At 43.2% G+C, this 20,058-nt stretch overlaps 1 protein-coding gene across 14 annotated transcripts in view; it reads left to right on the forward strand.

The window, feature by feature from the left end:
- The window catches only part of NAV2 (neuron navigator 2), a 768,760-nt gene that overhangs the window by 452,317 nt on the left and 296,385 nt on the right, over nt 1-20,058 (forward strand). The window contains exon 1 of one of the 14 annotated variants that reach the window (XM_054242159.2): nt 12,064-12,201. The exons of the other annotated variants lie outside the window; for them this stretch is intronic. Within the exon in view, the coding sequence (XP_054098134.1) occupies nt 12,130-12,201 (72 nt within the window). The 5' untranslated portion in view covers nt 12,064-12,129. Of the gene's footprint in view, nt 1-12,063; nt 12,202-20,058 lie in introns of those variants that run through there. 14 annotated transcript variants of the gene reach the window in all.

Genomic DNA, 20,058 nt, shown 5'->3' on the forward strand with positions numbered 1-20,058 from the left:
ACGTGGTATGGTATATGCCACATAGTATGTGCTTAATAAGAGCTAAAATCCTTGCTTTTATTTTAATAATTATCATTGCTGACCTTATCCATCATCACCTCTGTCCAGAGGAGAATAGCCAGGGTGGTGAGAGAACCAAGGCTTTTCTCTATGAAAAGTATTTATAGGAATTTGAAACTCTTTTATAATAATATGACTCATGAAAGAGACACTATGCCACCTTTTATCTCTGAAGGGCTAGAAAGATTAATCACTGGGGTTCTCCATCAAACTGGGACCAAAATTCAATTCAGTGGAAGGAAGAGTTTTCTGAGATTAGTGCCAGATGACTCTCATAGGAGGTCGGGAGGTCTTTACCCCTGGCAGTTTAGGGAAACTTGACATGGAGCTTATGCAAGGCACTCATGCATCACAGAGTACTGGGATTGGACTAGAGGTCTTGGCTGGCCTCTTCCACTCCCAGAATTCTCTGATTCTGGGTTCCAGGAAGGCCTGCACTCTTTTTTTCTGAAGAAAGACGACCTAGAGGAACATGCCACACTGTATAGCAACTTTATGTGATTGCTGAGGCCTCCCCCAGCCACCTGTGATCTGTGAACTAGTCTCTTACTCTTGCATATTTTAAATAAGATGATGTCCATGCTCTTAACTTTGGTTTTGGATGAGTTATTAATCTGGATACTTAAAGCAATTAGGCCTTATAGTGCCAGTATTTGTTAAGAATAGTACAAGGCAGGAGAACCGCTTGAGGCCAGGAGTTCAAGGCTGCAATGAGCTATGATCATGCCACTGCACTCCAACCTGGATGACAGAGTGAGACCTTGTCTCTCAAAAAAAAAAACAAAAAAAACAAAAAGTACATCAGTGTTTATTCATCCTGGAGAATGGTTTGTGGGGATGACAGAGTCAATGAGGACAGGCAGTTTCAGGACCTCTGCTCTCCCACACAAATTGGCCTTCTAGGAAAGCCTCAGATGCACAAATTTAGAATATAGTTTCTTTCCCAAGAAGCCATTAACCCTAACTAGGAAAAACAGACAGAGGGGAGCAGCTGCTTCCTCTCTGTTATAAACAGCCATTTTGATCACAGAGAAAGGCCTCCTTTCCAGGTTTGTCATGTTCTTGCTCAGAGACAGTTGTGTGTTCCAGGCTGGGGTTTATTTTTACCAGCAATACAGATGTTTCTGCTCTTGTGCAAAATTTCATTAAAGTTCAACCAGTGGTTTACTGTGGCAGGAGACTGCCAAGGTTAATATTTCTGCATTGCATTCCCTTCTGTTCATTCTTGGCACCAAAATATTCCCAGGTGGGCATATTGTGCTGGTGCTATATATTACTAACACAATAGAATCACCAGTGCATCTGTTGAACTCAAGTGGAGTTTCTGATCACACAGAGTGTATCAGCTCTGTTCTGGGAAAGCAGGCAGGGAGATGCTACCTCTGGTGAGTATCTGTTCACCCTTTAATGCCCTTCTTTAGCAGAGAACACCTCACACTGCAGAGTCTGCCCTAGGGGCCAAGAGAGAATTTGGCAGCATGAAATGCTACATCCTTCCACTTTTTCTGCTGAAATGGTGGGAGCAGAGCTTCACTATGTATTCAAATCCTGTGTGTGGCTTAGGCAAGTCACTTACCTCTATAGAGTGTCAGTGTCCTCATCTGTACAATGCAATTAGTCATCACTGCCTCATAGGATATTGTGAGGCTTCACTGAGAGGCTGCGTATAATTCATTGAGATAGCGAGGAATGCTCTGGTGTGGGGAAGGTGCTTGTGAGAGGAAACTGTTAGATGAGCATGTGGAGATTCCCCCAGTGGTAGAGGATAACATATAGTCCAGGGAAGCCCTTCATTCTTCTCCCTGCTTTTGCTGTGGAAAAATTCTGCATGCAGCAGAACCAGTTCTTCTACCTGAGAGCTTGAAAAAGGCAGTTAAAAGTAAGAGCAATCTGACTTGTTTGACGTGTGTTTCCTCTGCCTCACCCCATCTGTGGCTTATGGAATTGGAAAGTGGTTAAACAAACATGGCCCTTGTCTAGGAACAATTGGCAAGGGTAGAGTAGAGCTCGAAAGGGGGGTGGCTAGGATTAAAGGTGAGACGAAAGTGATAAGGTATAATATGATTTGTGGCCAGTTTGCTTAATGACTTTCTGAATCCAAGTCTGCTCATTAGGTCAGTGAGAAGAGCCAGACCTCATGCACTTAGAAAGCAGGTGTGTGTGTGTCCTTCAGGGCTCTGCTGATTTGTACTGTCATCTGGTTGAAAATAGATAATGTTCATACTAGTTTTATAAGTCTCCACTGAAGGAGGGAATATGGAAAAAACTATTCATTTTCTATTACAACTTCACCAAATGTATGTCTAGTTATCTAGGATTATTTTAATCAGTACTCTGTGTAAGCCATTCCTCTCATATACCTCAGTGCGGTGGCTATTGCATTTTTCAGCCCCAAGTCTTGCGAGATATCTAAGTGCTGAGTGAATCATCAACAAGAGCTAGTCTTTTTTAGTCCATTTGAAATGCAAGGTGGATCTTACTTCAATCTCAAGAAGGTCAGTTATCAGTGGTTGAATCTGTGGATGATCTTGTGGGAGGAGATTCTGTTAATCAGCATATTGTGATAACCAGGACATTCCATCTGCTGCCTGTGTTGAATGACAATGACATAGTGGATAATGTGTTCCGTTGGCGGTTTCTTTGCAATCCATCAAATCTGTCCATTCTTCTCTCTGTCCTTCCATCCATCTATTTATCCATCCATCCATCCATCTGATAAACATTTATTGGCACTTGAGTTGACATGAAACTTACAAGGGAATATGGAGATAATAATCATAGATCCTGCTGTCAGAAACTAACGTGAAATAGGAGATAAGACATGTAAGAAACTGTATGAAAAGGCCAAGGAAAATTTTGGTGGGAAGAGTGGCATTCTAACCCAGTACTCTTTGAGAAACCCATGGGATCCCAGTTTATGAAGACTGTGCATTTCCACTGCAGGAGTAAAGTCCAGAGGCTGGAAAGAGGTGGTTCTTTATGAGGAATCACCAGTAGTTGAATTGATCTGAAGTGAAACGGAGCAGTGGGAAATTGGCATCTGCTTAAGTGGAAGTTCTTGAAAGTCAAGTTAAGGAAGTAGGACTTGGTTCTGTAGGTGCTTGGGAATGGTTTCATCACGGGCTGGCCAAGGGAAGACTTTCTGGCCCTCACTTGAACCTGGATGCATGCTGACAGATTCTGACCACTCTTCTAGTATTTAAAGATTAAGTGTGAGCTGTGAGATGAGGCAGTCTTAATGATGGGTGATGTCTGATTCAGCAGAGCCAGGCATATGTAGCACCACTTACATTTCCTTTTCTCGTGGCCTCTTTCTTTTCAGAACCCTTCTTATTTTTAGTTTTTGTCACTTTTATTAACAGTTTCTCCACTGTCACAGGCATTCCTCTAAGACCTGCTCTCCAGCCTCACCTCTCAGTCCTCTAGGAATAAGAATTTGGAGATGAGGGTTCAGCGTTCATGGCTTCTTCTATCTTTGGAATCTGTCCCTTGGCTATAAATAAGGTTGTTGCTTAGTGCCAGTATTGATGGTATTTGCAGCTGTCCTCTGGGAGATGGACTCAGACGAATAACCCATTTTCAAGAGGACATGGCCATTAGGTGACAGCTATTTATGGTTCCTATTGACTAGGGCCAAACCTGAACTGTCACTGACATTAAAATTTCATGAGCTGTGAGCTGCCTTTCCTTATCAGGCTGTCTCTTTCCATTTATTTGAAATATCTAACCATGTTTATCTAGGTTCTTCAAATGATAATCTTGAAGAACACTTGTGTTATGGCTGCTGGGACTTTACCAGATATACCTCTCATCCCCCCAACATCCTTCTAAACCAGAGCTTTCACATCTCCATTTCACAGAAGAGAATACTGAGGGTCAAAAGGTTAAACTGCTAGCCCATAGTCACCAGGTCAGTTTGTAAATGGCAGAGCCGGAATTCAAACTGCCTACTGCCTAGAATCAAAGCTTGGATAATTTCCATGAAACCATGCGTGTCTGATTTCTGAACCTGGAATTTCACTACAGAGGTTTTTATTTATTTATTTTGTCCCCTGATAGTTCAGTCACTTGGAGTTAAGTAGTTGATTGAACATGCAATTTTTGAAGCTCATTCATGCTGAATTTGCTTTAGTGTAGTATCCAGCGTTCCATCTTTATAGAGTTTCTTTCCCACACTCTTATGTGAAAATAAACAAGGCCCTAAAATGTCAGGCAAGATTCCTTCTGGCTTTATAAACTAATGTATTTTATAGATGGCTGAATTCTCCAGTGAACGTTTTCATTGGAAAATATTCCTTTCCTGACTTCTGTTTCTCCATCAAAGGGATATTACATTGTAAACGATAACGATTTCTTAGTGGCCTTGACATTGCAGTTCTGTGTAGGACACTATCCTGCATCAGTCACCTCTGTTGTCATCAGATCACTTTCATCTCAAGTACCTGCATTTTTTCAACTTAAAATTTGAAACATGATCAGGCCTGGGGCCAGGGAGATGGAACCTCTTGATCTCTCATATCAGTGTTGATTCTTAGAAAGAAGAAGGTATGATGATTGATAACCTGGTCTTTGGAAGCAGAAGACCTTGGTCGAATGTCAGCTTTGCTTCTTGCTAACTACTAGACCTTGGGCAGATCATGTCTCTGAATCTCAGTTGTTTTATTTTTAAAGTAGAAATTCATTTCTAAAGAGGGGATGGAGAATTTCTTCTGGTAATCTTGTAGAGGTTTTATATGCTGATGTTTTGATGAATTAGAAAAAGCAATGCTAGAGACCCTCCTTTTGGGGGCACACTTAAGCCTTGCTGTCCCACTCACCATATAACATGGATTTTCTACATATTAAAAAGTAACTTGGGTGTCAATGAAATGCCCCTCTTTTCTCTTTCAACGATAATTATCTGTATATCTCTATGTAGAATGTCGTGTGATAGCTAACCCTGCCTAGGCATCGGAATCCTCTTGAGAACCTTGAAGGGAAAAGAAAGATAGATGGCTGGGTCATCCAAACCTACTGACTCACACACTTCGAATGTGGGGCCCAGGCATCTGTGTTTCTTAAAACCTCCCCCAGGGACTTTGATGCATAGCTCTAATCGAGACTACTCATGTAACCAGCATGCTGGGCAAGTGTGATACGTGAATTGCCGACAAAGCCCATGGAGTTTTCCTGCCACGGGGTAAAGGCATTAGCAGCCCATGGCTTTTCTGTTCATTCATAGAAAGTCCCATGGTCATGATAATTTGCAAAGATAGTTTCAAATCTTTGAAATGACAAATTATAATATCCCTTCCACAAGACAAACCAAAGCTCCAAACTGGAATTCTGGTCAGGACCCTGCAGAAGGAAAGTGAAAGCAGTTGGCCTCCTCCACCTTCACTTTCCTCCCCTACCCCCAGGGAGCTACAAAGAAGAGAAAGAAGCTTATTTGAATGGTGCCTTCTTGATCTGGTTACCTGCTCTGCTGAAAGCTGGGACGCTCTTTTTGGGGCATATTTTGGGTTCCTTCTTAGAACCCAAAATGCACCTATGTGCACACTCTTTCCAGTGAGACATTTGAATTCCTTGCCCCAATGATGGGGGCTGCAGGCCAATTCCAGCTTGGAACCATCCCCGGCGCTACCACTGAACCATCAGCCATGCTCTTCTCTCTCCCTCTAGATTCTCAGGGCAGGAGTCAGGCCTCAGACCTAACTGCAGGGATATTCACTGCAGGATCCCCAGTGGCCCCACTGAAGTTCTCACCACCTGCTAGGTTTGAGTGGGTGAGCGAAGGATGTGCTCATAGCAGTGTTCTCCAATGATAACCTCCTCTCAAAAAAATTCTCTCTATATATGTTCACCCATTTCTCTCTCCTCTGTCTGATAGAGCAGGAAAAGTTGTGGAACTGGCTCTTCGATATTCCTTGAAATTCTGCATTTTGTACATTTGTCCTGTGCTTGCTTACTTTGGTAACCACTAACTTGGTATTGGTGCCTCAGTTTAAGCCAACTTAGGAGTGGCCACTGTGTTATGCTTCATTACCTGCATAGGTGGCAGGTGGCTGTCAGATGAGAGGAGCTTGGTATTGAGACCTGGCTATGAGTCTTTAAGCAAATGGTTTAACCTCTCTGAACCTCAGACTTGTGAGTAAAATGAAACTAGTCACAGAAACTAATTCTAAGATTTTGCTTATTAAATGTGGCAAACACTTACACAGGGCTTAGTGCCTGGCACATAGGAAGTGCTCAGTGGTACCCATTTTCCAGCCTCAGTTCCACTAAAATTCCAGCTATCTTAGCTGCCCTCCTTAAAACTTCATTCACTGAGGGGCACCAGCTGGAGAGGGGCTGCATCCCCACTCCATGGGGAAACACTCCGCTGTCTCAGTCAGCTCCTGACTAGGAGCTGTCAGAAGCTGCCAAGGAAAGGTCCCATTGAGAACTGAGCACAAAAGCAAGGTCACAAGAGCTAACTGAATTAAGCAAGTTATCGGGCAGTAGAAAATGCAGTTAAATTTGCATACATGAAGCAGATGGCCTGCACAAAATGATTAAATTAGTTTTATTATGTTTGGAGGAATTAATTTGTCACTTTATTATTTTTTCTTTTATTTATAAAAAAAGAAGAGATGTGAGTTTGTTATCTCTGGCAAAAGAGATTTGTAGCAAGTTTTTCCTCTAGTGGAAAACAAGAGTTATGGTAGGACCTTAAAAAACAATTGTCTTCTTATTGTCTATTAATAGTTAGTACCATTATGTAGAGTGTGGCCCAAAGAATAGAAATGCTGCCACCTATTGCTGGTAAAACCTGGCTTATGTTTCTAATCAAATGGGGGATATTTTTTCTCTTAGAAATAAATCTTCAGATAATGGACTAGAGGATTTAATTCATTTTGGAGACATTTTTATGCTACTGGTGTTCTTAGGATCTGGTGTTTTCTAGTTTATTGATTATTAATTACAATGTCCCATATTGAGTAGACTTGAGGGAACCTCTGGCATTTTTGAGTTCTTTTAATGGTGAGGAAGAACCAAATGCAGAATCTTTAAGAACAAATGGGAGCTTTTGAGTTAGGGCTCAGGGTTGTTAACTGGAGATTCCCAATACTTATTGTTTGGGCACAAATAGTTCTTTCATGGCCCTTTTGAATGGATCAAAGCAAAACCTGGAGGTTTGAATGGCTTCTTTTTTTTTTTAAGTCCATTTATCCTGAACAGTTATTAATGAGGATTCTAGGAAATTCATGCATGCAGGAAGAGTTTCTTGTATATAATAACTAGGGTATAAACTTTATATATACATACACAAGTATGCTGTTTGTATGTTTATACACACATGAGAGTTTCTGAAATATTATGATCTCAAATCAAACATCAGGCTAGCATTCTGCCCTTAAAATGGCTAAATCCACCTGTTATCCATGGAGGATTAAGAATTGGGTTTTCTCTAGATCCAGGTCGGCAATGTCTCTTTCATTGCTTGATTTCCTTTCTTCCCTTCCCTCCCTCCCTCCCTCCCTCCCCGCTTCCTCCCTTCCTTCCTTCCTTCATCCCTTCCTTCCTCCCTACCGTCCTTCTTCCCTTCCTTCCTGCCTTCCTCCCCCCCCAAAAAAAAAAAAAAAAAAAAAAAGAATTGGGTTTTCAAACCTGGCTGCATACCATAGTCATCTATGGAGCTTTGCATGTGTTCTTTTTTTTTTTCAATAAACTTTAAGACTAGATTTAACTTTACAGAAAAGTTGATAGTACAGAAAGTTGCCATATACCCCACCCATTATTATAACTAATATTTGCATAGCTCATTTGCAAATATTATAAAAATTAATATTTGCATAGCTCATTGGGTTCACAGTTAGTGAACCCACATTAAAATATTATCAACTAAAGTCCATACTCTATTCTGATTTCCTTAGTTTTTAACCTAATGACCTTATCTGTTTCAGGATCCCATCCAGGATACTGCGTTTCATTTAGCTGTCATGTGTCCTTAAGCTTCTCTGGGCTATGACAGTTTCTCAGACTTGGCGTGTTTTTGATGATTCTAATGGTTTTGAGAAGTTATAGTTAAGTATTCTGTAGAATGTACCTCCCCACTATTGCCCCCCAGTTGGGATTTGTCTGATGCTTTTCTCCTAATTAGACTGGAGTTGTAGGTTTTGGAGAGGAAGATCACAGAGGTAAAGTGACATTTTTCATCCCCTCCTGTCAGGGTCATGCTATCAACGTGACTAGCTGATGTTTATGTTAACCTCGATTACCTGGCTGAGGTAGTGTTTGTCTGGTGTCTTCACTGTAAAGTTACTCCTTCCCTCCTTTCCATATTTTACTCTTTGTGTAGCCCATACTTAACCTTGAGAGTGTGGGCTGCATACATTATTTGAAATTCTATTTACATGGAAGTTTTTTCTAGTCTCATTTATTTGTTGAGTCAGTTGTTTCTTTATAGCAGTATGAACCCGTGGATATTTCTTTCACACTTTGAGTTATAATCCAAAGTATTTGTTGCTCCAGTTATTTTGAGCTTGGTCAGCTTTGGCCATTGGGAGCTCCTTCAATTGGCTCCTGGGTCACTTTGACATCCTCCATCCTTGTGTTTCGGCATGGGGATACACTCCTGCTTTTTGGCACTATGCTACTCTCCAGGCTTATCTTAGATACTTCCTGCCTCAGTCCAAGAATCATTTCTCCAAGGATCCCTGGTTCTTTTGATTGGAGAATGCTATTAGAAACCAAGATCAAGAGCTAGATATGCTTGTTGCTACTGGGCTGTTGTTATTTTTAGACTTTCAGCTGAAAGAACAAGGAAGTGTATGTGTATATACTAACCTGTGTATGTATTTGTATCTACAAATATCCGATCTAGATTCCTTTATACTGACATACTATCTAGATCAGTATGTAATTCATGCTGATAAACTACACTGTGGTTTATAAACTGAAATCAGTTTTTAGTTTCTATAGAGTCTTCCATTCTAATCCATTACCACATGGCTCATCCTAGCCTTCCATTTTTGTTCATCTCTAACCTTTTCCTCCAACAGTTAGAACACCCTATGAAGCTTGTTAATAAACACACCTGGGCCTGGGTTTATGGCCTGATGTTGAGGTAGATGCCCACCTGGGGTTTGGCATTTGTATTTTAATAAACTCTACACAGATCGAACTCTCCAATATAGGCTCTCACGGTACCATGTACTTCTCCTCTGTTGCATTTGTCACAGCTGCCCTTTGGCATCTTTGTATAATATCTTTATTTAACATCCTTGTTTGATTAACATCTGTCAACTCCCTCAAGACAATAGGCTCCGTGTCAGTTTTGCTCATCATTCTGTCCTCAGAAAGGGTGCATTGTAGGTATTTATTAAATATTTGTTGAATGAATGCGTGGAATTACAGCAACAGTGAGGAGGAAGAGAAAAATGTGTATGATTTATCGAACTCTTCCTACATGCTAAATGACTGTCTAGTTGCTTTCTAAATATTGTCCAGTTCAGGGATTTGAACAAGGTCCAGCTGACATCAGAATCCATGCCCTTTCTGTTGTGAAGTTCCTGCTGGTAGGAAGCCTCTTATTTTCTGCTTTGCATGTCATGGGCTCTCCTACTGGCCTGTATGGAACTGTGTGGGTGGCCCAGGAGGAGGTCAGAAGGGGAGAAATGGCAGCACCCATTTAGAGTGTCACCCAGGCCCCATTAGGAAATTGACTCCAATTTGGTTTGGGAAGGGGGGTGTTTCTTCCTGCCTTTTCATGTTCATAATGAAGGTGACATTGATTTACAAGTCAGTGGGTTGGAGTAGGGAAGGGAGGCATCTATGGGTGGAAAAGATCAATTAAATGATTATCCCAGCTGCCACACACTAATGCCTTTCTTACTGAGTTTCGGAATCGGGAAGCAGAAGGTTACCACATTTAGCCTTTTACAGGGAATCTAATTGCCAACCTTGTGGTGCCAAGGTTTATTAGATTGGGAAGAGTTGCTCTTAGCGGCTGGCAGTTTCTGGCACAACAGAAAGCTTTCCACCAGCCACCTGGAATTCTAAATGACTGCCTCTTCTTACTTTTTGCATGCTTTTGCTAAAGTTTTGTGAATATAGCCTTTTTTAAATTTTTATCTTGGATTCTAGGGTGATGAGACTTAAGCTTGGCTAGCAGTCAAAAAAATATTTATTGAGTTCCTACTATGTGCTATGCCCTGGTCTAGTGGTTAAGAACTGCATTAGTGAAGAAAACAGATTCACATTGTCTTTAGAATCCTTTGCCGGGAATGCTCTTCCAATGGCTTAGTGGTTCCCAGACTGCAGTGTGCATGAGGACCACGAGAGTACTTGTTCAAACCCAGTCTGCTGTTTATATTTTCCACAGCCTTTCCATGATCTTGTCCACATTGAAAATAGGCAATCTCAAGACCAGATCAGAATTCAGGCCAGCAAGCAACTCTTGTACAAATTGCACTGCTAAGTTGCCACCTCACAATTTCTGATTAGGTAGACTTGGAGTGGGACCTGATAATCTGCATTTATGATGAACTCCCAGGCCCTGCTAATGCTGCTGGTCTGGGGAATCACCACCCTGAGCCTGTGCATGGTTGCTCCATTCTTATCAGTTGGGTCTCTAATCAAATGTTATCTCCTTAGAGAAACCATTCTTGATTTTCCCACCACACTGTCCCTCCCCTCCTGGGTATTTACTCTCTAATGCATCTTCATAGCGTTTATTATTCTCTAATATTAGTTTGCTTATTTTTTATTGCCATTTTGTCTGTCTCTCTCTCCTACCCCTCATCCTCAATAGAATAAAGCCTCACGAGAGTACTTTCTTATTCACTGCTGAATCCTCTGAGATTATCAGAGTACCAGAGTATGTGCTCAATAAATACCTGAATGAATGAAATAATTATAAGTGTAATGAGTCATATGAAGTTAAAAACCTAGTATGCTTGGTAGTGTAACAGGTAGACCTAAGGAGGAGCAAAGACATTGCATTTCATCCTGCTTGGAGCAGTTTCTACATGTGGCCTTAATGCCTAATTTAAAGACTGCACACCAGAGTTCTGTCTTTAAGGTTATAGGCTGTGGGATTTGTTTGCGATCACAGTAGGCCACTCTGAATTTGTTTACTTTTTGTTGCCTTTCCACGGTTCTGTCCCCATTGAAAAAAGGCAATCTTAAGAGCAGACCAGAATTCAGTCCCACAAGCAACTCTTGCAAAAATTGCGTCTTGAAGTTGCCAGGCCCCTATCTCTGAGCTTGGCAGGAGGTGAGGCCTGAAATGTACTTCTTCCAATAACCTTCCTCCTGAAGTGCACTCTTGTTCACTTGTTGGAATCTGGAATCTGGCACCCATGCCAATGTCTCAGTAGCCTTTTCATAACCTCTGCAAAGTTGAATGAGGGCTCAAACTCTTCTTTGCAGGAGTAAAACATGCAGATTCCTCTCCTGCACTGGCCTTTTAGAGAAATGTAAGGGCGGCACTATTGTTTTTCTTTTTGACAGAGTCAAGCAAACAATGAGGCACGTGGAGGCACCATGTGACTAAAAGCTCTGAGGATGATTGTCAAAACCCCACTGCAGGAGTTGGAAAGCATGTAAGGTTTTGCTCTTGTGTGTGTGGCCTCAGCAGCTGCTGCCTGGTTCAAGTGAAATTTGCACAGTCCCTTGGCCTAGAGCTTCTTGCCCAGCTTTTGCCAAGTACGGGCCGAGGGGGGAGCAATTCCCCAGGTTTGTTTGCCTGGGGGAGCCAAAGAAATGGTGATTTATTTCCCCTGAGTATGTCAAGAGAATGTAAGCACGGAGGGTTGGATTATTTTGGAGGGTGAGAATTTGATGGGGGAGATGGAGATGGAAGAATTGCACAGTTTGGAGTCAGGGCCGGGGGCCAGAAGGCCGCCCAGTGGGTTGGGGTAACATAAGCTGCCGCTATTCAGGAGGTGGCCTGTGTAAGAAAATCTGACTACAGCGAGTGCGTGACTTCAGCTAAAATTAACCTCAGAGGCTTCACACGCTTCCACAGTGCTTTGAACTAGACACCCCTAGAGAGGGCACGGGACGTTGACTGCTGAGGACTGCGCTGCTGCTGTGGGTTGAGCCATGCCTATAAGCATCAACTTATGGGTTCCCACCCGGGGTCAAAGTCGGGATTCCTGTGACCATTATAAAGTGGTAAGCAACCTCCAGGGATGTTGGCAGGATCTCTAGGGAGAGACGATGAAGTTTCTTTGAATTGGGCTTATGTTTAAAGATGCTTTCAATTCATCTTCTATGCAGAGCAGAGACCACGAGCCCTCCAAGCAGGGCTTTTATCTGTGGAAAGCTAGAAGAGCCAGCTGACACCTTTGTGCTGCTTTTTTGTTTTGTGTGTCCGCCCGGGGTTAGGGCTGGGTGGTGTATTTTTAGAGCAGGTAGAGAAAGATCTGTCTGGACATTGTTTGTGGCCTGAGAAAATTCAACTGCATAAACCAAAGGCCAAGTGGAGGAAGCTGAAATTGGGAAGGTCATGGATGTCAACAGGTGTGGCAGGTTTTGGTTGTTTTCTTAATTGTGGGCCTCAGCAGGTGCAAAAGAGTTGGAGGAGACATCAGGAAGTACTCCAGAGGGCTTCACTGCAGGAGGGACTAACTTGGGGGAACTGGAAACGATTTCCTGTTGAGTGAGACCCAGGAATGTCCCTGGAAGGGCCCACTGCCCTCTCCTCCTCTGGCCGGGGCAACCTGAATGGGATCTTTCAAGCTGGAAGGCATCTGTACCCATGGCCATTTGGGAGCATGCATTCATAGAGCAAGAAGACAAGATGCACTTTTATTACTTTATGCCGACTTAACCTTCAGATGGTTACTGGAACTTAGGGGCTAATGGCATTCCTGGTGCTTGCAGCTGTGTGGTGCTCTGGGTTTACAATCAGAATAGCCACTTTTTTGTTTGTTTTTAGAGAAGGGAATCTCACTGTGTTGTCCAGGTTGGTCTTGAACTCCTGAGCTCAAGCAATCCTCCTGCCTCAGCCTTTTGGAGCTGCTGGGACTCCAGACTTGCCACTGTGCCCAGATAGCATGGTCACTTCGATACGGTCAGAGGCCACAGCTTTATGACAGAGAGAGAAACTTCTTAGCCTATTCTTCTTGCAAAAATGCTGTAGTTTATACCTTCCCCTCCTAAAACTTATCCCTCTCCCCCACATATCTAACCCAACTTCCTAGGCAACGTTAGCATTATTAGATGGTTTGGCAGGGGCTTGTTTTCTAGGAAAGAGTGTGCTTCTCTTATTTGCTTAATGATTACTGCATACAGCTGACCTTGGAGTGATCTGTTGTAAAAACATTTAAACCCCCAAAGCATTTACTTTGGTAAGCTGATATTCTGTGTGGTCCTTTATGTATAAAGATATGAATGATGTGGGTATGAATGGTGTAGGGAAGGAAATTCCTGCATGAAGATACCTTTTCACCAGTTTTGAGGTCATTTTCCATGTGAACCATTTTACTGAGTCCTCTGGGTATTTAATATCCTCTTGTCCTTTCATCCTCTGGGTGTGTGGCTTATTAAAGGTGAAAGACTGCTGGGATATTGGACATGTGTGTCTTTTGCTCTAGATGTCTAATGCTACCCAGGCCAAGAACAATTAATGGGGATGTCTCTGGGTTATTATTATTATTTTTAACTCCTGGGGTCTTGGCTCACTGCTCTGTGGAAGAGATATCTTTTGAGGTAGGATGTTAAAAATAGACATTTCAATCATAGGAGGAAGCTATGATATGTGGTTCTGACACCGGATGAACACATCTTATGTGCCTGCATGAAAGTTCCTTCCCTGACTGGATAGACACAGAATTCAAATTCCCATCTTCATAGGAACACAAGGCTCTTTCCAGTTCCATTCTAGAGCTGCCTCTTCATCGTGGCCATCTGAATGACCTGGCCTGATTTTTGTAACTTCCTTGTGGCATAAAGATGACCAGCCTGAGTTGAAATACCTGGGCTGTCGTAGGAATGCTAATCTAGTTCAGCTGGTATCTCACTTGCTTCATTAATGCAATGGGGAGAACGCAAGCTGCCACCGCCCGTGTTTCCTAGGATTGAGATGAGGCTCAGATTGGATTGTGTTTACGAAAGAGCTTTATAAACTTTATAAGCACTGTGGATGGGAGGCAGAGACAGCACTATTGTTAGGACTTTATTATTCTTCTTGAGATGAATCAGTCAGGGCCCTCTTCCAGGACTTTGAAGAATAAATAGTATCTTTGTGCAAATTGTTCTTTTGTGCTCTGGGCCAGGTTGTCCCCTAGGTAGGGGAAACACCCCTTCTTTTCTAGATGCCAGCTTGGTGTTTGGTAGTCTTCCTAGTGAAAGCCTAGTATAATAAAAATAGTAAACATAAAAAACCCGAGATGCCCCCAGGCCTGAGAGCTCTGACATCTGGGCTGGAGGAGGGCCCGGGGCACAACGGTCACTTTCACTGTGGCCAAGTCTCTTGGCCATGGAGTTGCTGAGAAAGGAATGAGGCTCCCAAATGGGGAAGGAGCAGGCAAGCGCGTTCCTAGGGCCAGGCAGCGCCAGCTACTGCTGGGAATTGCCTGCCTTCCAGAGTTTTTTAAAGCCTTTGCTACACAACTTTCCCACAAATGTCACAACAGTTTTTGCCAGGTTCTGTGCCTCTCTGCCCGATAGGCTGGAGTGTCATGGCCATTTATGAGAATGTCAGATCTTCTATAGTCCCTCTGTACCCTCCTTCATCCCTTCATCCCTCTCTTACCCCTCCTTGAGTACTTTTGCGTGTGTGCTCACAGGTGCTTCATGTTTTTTTTCTCATTTAATCCTTCATCCAAGTTGGTGCACTAGATGCTATTACCATCTCCACTTCACAGATGAAGAAACTGAGTTTGAAGAATTTAAGGGACTTGCCTGGATTTGGATACATTAGCACAAAATTCAAGGAAGTTTATGGCTTATAGAATAACATTAACATTGAGTATCTGCTCTTCTAAGCAAATGCTTCCACGGTTTAAACATTTTACAACTGATCATTCCAAGGTCAGTGCTTTACGGTCCATTATTTATGGTTGGCATCACTCTGTAAAAATATGTAAATATGCATATGATATCTATTATTTATACACAGAATATATTTTCCAGTCCCTAAGCTCTTCCACCTCCCTCTTTCTCCAGGTGAAACCCCAGGAGGCTCCCACCACCTTTTTTTTCCCCTCTGTGCCTTCGGTCACAGCCCCTTATGCAGAAATAGGGACTCCCACTGGGGCCCTCTCTGGATCTACTTCTCCCAGATAAATCTGTCTGCTGTGTAATCTTTCAGGAAGCCTGATTCCTCTTCTCCTAGGGGAAATCCTTAAGCTACTCAACACCCCACTGCTCAGGTTTCTTGGGTAAGAAACATCCTCAAATAATCACCATGAGTGCACAGAGTTTGCCTTGGTTGCTGGGAATTTTAATAAACAATGTATACCTTATATAGCCACTCACCTGCAGTGGTCTGAATGGCCCTAAGAAAACAAAAACAAAACAAAACAAAAATCTTTTATCATTAAAAAGAAATCTCTCCCACACTTGCCAGAGTGGTTACATAGCCTCACATCAGTCTCCTGGGGTTAAAGCATTGAGGATCCCATTGAAAATGTAAATGTTTCTTAGAAACTGTGACTCACCTTTCTCTGCCAGAGCTGCATGCCTAGGACCTAGCAAGCCCTGATGGAATGGAATATAGGTCAGGTGAGTTTTGATCCCCAGGTCAGGCAGAGACAGTCAGGTCCAGTGTCTAGGAATGTGGCAACACCTGGAGCAGGTCTTTTGGGACACCTCAGTGGGTGATGAGGTCTGTGTTGGGAGAGAGAGGGACTGGGCAAACGGAGGACAGTCAGTGTTTGGGAGACCAGTACCAAAACCAACGAGACTCATGTGAAAGGAGGGATGGGGCGGCCAGGAAGGCCTTTGAGCCAGCAATCCTTGAGCAGGTGCTTGTAACAAGCACGCTGAGAGGTGTTGCAAAGAGAAACCTTGATCTCACGCTGTACCCACTTGGCCCTGTAAAGAAACCTGGGTCACTCTCTTAATGAGGAGTAACTGAACCTTGGCTCCAGCTCACTTGCTCCTGTCCCTTCACCTACTGGGAACCAGAACTTGGCATCTCTTGTCCTTTCTGAGAAGGATTCCACTTGCCCTAGAAAGCACCAGGAAGAATACAGATTGCATTGAAGATCTCCAAGAGGAGAGTTCACATCGTATGTAATCTTACTAAAGGGCTCTCAATCTTGTCTCTAAGCCTTCTCCTCGCCCACCCAGATAGCCCCTCTGCGTCCCACAGGCTTCCCAGCTCCAGATCTTACCTGTCTCCCTGATTTCCCTTTTTCTCATGCAAAGCATTGTAGCACAGTCTACAGTCCCCTAAATTTGCATACTTGTACCCGTCATTCTACAAAACAAAGAGATTTCCAGTTTGGGGGAAGGGGAGAGGTAAGGAGGGAAAAGAATAACTCATATTTTTTTCCTGGCCCACCTGTGTGTATTTAGTGATTTTTTTTTTCTCTTTCTCACCTGTGTGTACTCAGTAATGTTTAACAGTTAGCTCTCCAAGGAAAAAAGCCTGATAGGTAGTACTTGCCAATTTCCATGGTGTAAATCCTTCTACCAAGACTGATTTTACTTGACCAACTCTGAGCTGGGAAGATATGTAGAATAGTGCATTATTATATAGTATTTCCCTCATACAGATGTAATAGGTGTAAACAAAATGACCATAAACAATAGTAAAATGTAGTAAAATAATTAGAAAGTGATGAGTTTTAAATATTTACTACCACCTAAAAAATATAATTGTAAGTTTATATAATTTAATTATTAAAATAATGGCTGTAGTTAACAATCAGCTCCAAAATTTACTGAAAATGTTATAACCAACTCTCTTGAGCCAGTCCACGCCTGCCCTGGCATATTGCCTGTCCACTGCCCCGTATGTGTGTTTGCTTCTTTGAAAATAGCACGGTAGCATCCATAGTCAGGTGAGTCCTACCAACCTACTGAAATTATCTCAGGGCAGTGTTACTTACCAGTGCCTGCTGTGGACCTTTTGCTATGACTGGTCTAAAAGCTACATGAAATATGTTGATTTCATGGACTTTATGATCTAGGCAGTGACAGGGAACATATTTATCTGTCCCACCCATTTGTCCATCTGTCTATTCATGTATGCCCCCCATTTAATCATTCATCTCTTTTTTCCGCCCACTCATCCACAAGTCCATCCATCTGAACATTCACCAGTCTGTTTACCCAGATCTTCCTCCCTCCCTCTCTCCATCCATTTTTCCTTTCTTCCATTCACCCATCTACCCACCCACCAGTAAATCAATGAGTGCTTGTTTATCATGCCCCTGTAGTGAGTCAGGTGTTGTGCTTGTGTTTTAAATATATATAAAGCTTGTTCTCTATAGAAGCTCCTTATTGAGAGAGATGTGACTAGTTATAATAGCCAGGATAAAGGCAGATGCAAAGTGCTTTCGGAGGCAAGAAGGAATGAGTAATTCTGTGTTAGGAGTAGGAAAGCAGATTGGGAATGACTTTACAGGGACTGACATTTACTTTGGTTTTCAGGTTTCAAGTAGGCATTTCCCAGGTGGTGGGGTAAGGGCACCCTAGGTAGAGAGGGCAGCATGTGCAAAGGCACAGAGGTTGGGGAGCCAGTCCCACAGGGTTGTTTTAATTGCCTTCTCTGAACTCCCAGTGCACACAGAAGCCTGGCAGACAGAATTGGCTTCTATCTAGGAGAAGGGGATATTATGTTAAGTGGAGGGGAATGAGGAAGGCACATCGGACCTGAGAACCTGCCCACAGGGGCTGAGGGTTAGGGTAGCATGAAACTATGGTGTGAGGGATGCCACCAGCTGATGCACTTGAAGGCATTTTTTAGGGACATGGAGGTAACAGAAACTAACAAAAGGAAACCAACAGTAAAGGCAGCACGTATGTGCTAAGCACTTTACAAACATTGAGTCCTCACAATAGTCACAGTAGTCTTCACCACAGATAATAGAGTATCATCCCATTTTATAAATGTGGAAATTGAGGATCAAAGGTGGTGGATTGCCCAAAGTCACAAAGCCTTGGTGTAGTCTGTGTCCAAACATGTGCAGAGTTCTGCAGATCTAATCTGATTCTATCCCCTCAACATTCCTGAGATGTTAAGCAACCTGTCAGACGTCACCCAGGACTCCAAGGTCTTCGCTGGGCATGGTGAGGCCAAAAGTCCTAGGGAGCCTGTGCCTAGAAGGTGGAGCTGAGGCATTTGGCTGGATGAGGGCAGCTGACAGTCCCTTTGTCTGAAGTCCGCAGGTGAGGGGAGCTGTGGACGTTTGAACAACTGGATGGAAGCTATGACTTAAAAGGTCAGTTTGTGACCAGACCAGAGAGAGGCCTTATGGTGGCCCAGGTTCTCACTGCCCCCTTAGGTGTGGCTGCCCTGCTTGATGTCTGCTGCCAATAAGAGTGTTTGCAGCTGCTCCCAAGACTTTCTGCAAGGACCTGATTCCTATCATAGTAGAGGAAGCACTTGGAAGGAGAATGTATCTAATTAGTCGGTACCTAATGAACGCAGGAAGAGAGTAAAAACACTTGAGAAATTCCTATCGGGGCTCTGACATTTGGCTTTTTGGCAGGTACTAGACATTGTGGTTTAAAGTTGTTCAGATCTGGGTTCTAAGGTTGGAGAGGGTGGGAGGAAGTGCTGTAGAAAGGGACTCAATTTTGTTCTGAAGTGATGAGTAAAAATTCAAGTTTTCAGCCTCACTTGGCCTTATATTTTCCAGGGAGTTTCTAGGGAGACCTAGAGACATATTTTGCCATGTTGAGAGGTGGTAGCTATGAGGCTAGTCAGCTTGAGTAAGATGGAGCTTCACCTTTTATTAGCTGTGTGACCTCGTGCACCTTAACTTCTTAGAGCCTTTCTTCCAATATGTAAAACGGGTTTGAGCATCCATTCAACAACTGTTTAGTGAACACCTATTATGTGACAGGCACTGCTCTAAATGTTTGGTCCTGTCCTATTGGAGCTGTTACTCCAGTGAAGGAGAGAGTGTAAATGTGATCACAGGTACAAAACACCTGGCACACAGTAGACAGGAGCACAGACTTCTAGCCCTCAGGGGATAGTGATCAAATGAGGAAATGAATGGGAAAGTACTTTCTATCACATGAAGTGTGGTACCGGGCATTGCCTGTTCTAGGAAGCAGTTCAAGAGAGGAAGCTCATAGGCACTGAATGTGGGTTATCCTGAGGTATGGATGAAGCAGGCACCTACACCCTCATCCTTAAGATATCACCTGCTCCTCCCAGCACATTCACCAGCTGGTTTATTTTTTTAAAGGCATAGGTTTCAAAACCTCTGGAGGTGCTGTGCATTCCCACCTGTGGCTTGTTCATGTTCCTAACAGACAATGCTACCATTGTGTGGCTGTGGTGCCATTCCCAGGCATGACCCAGTGTCTGCTGCTGCATAGGGTCCCAGACCAGCCTTGCACACCACAGACTGGAAGAACTGAGGGACTTTGCCCCTGAGCATTTCCCTACTTGGATACAGTCCTGCAGTGGTAACTCACGTTATATTGACATTTTTGTTTTTGCTACAGTGAGACTGTTGTGAAACTGTGTTTGCTTTGTGCTTTGGTGACATGGGAAAGTGTCAGCTCCCTCTTGGGTCTGTTAGTCCTGAGTGAAACATGGCCAGCCCTGTTCCCAGGGACAGGGGAAATACTGTGATGGGTATTATGCAACATGCCTTTCCCTCTGTCTCTGCTTTTCCCACACTGTTGTAATGCTTGACCTTCTGTGGCTAGTGGTTTCGGTGTGGGCCCCTCACTAACAGTGTAGCATCGTTAGGAGCCAGTTATTGCTTTCCAACCCTGCATACTTGTCACATGATATTGGGAAAGTCACTTTACCTCTTTGAGCCTCAGTTTTCTCATCTGGAAGATGGGGAAAATAATGTCTCCCTCACAGGTGGGTTGGAAACCAAAGAAATC

The sequence above is a fragment of the Callithrix jacchus genome, chromosome 10, assembly GCF_049354715.1.
Source record: "Callithrix jacchus isolate 240 chromosome 10, calJac240_pri, whole genome shotgun sequence".
Lineage (NCBI taxonomy): Eukaryota > Metazoa > Chordata > Mammalia > Primates > Cebidae > Callithrix > Callithrix jacchus.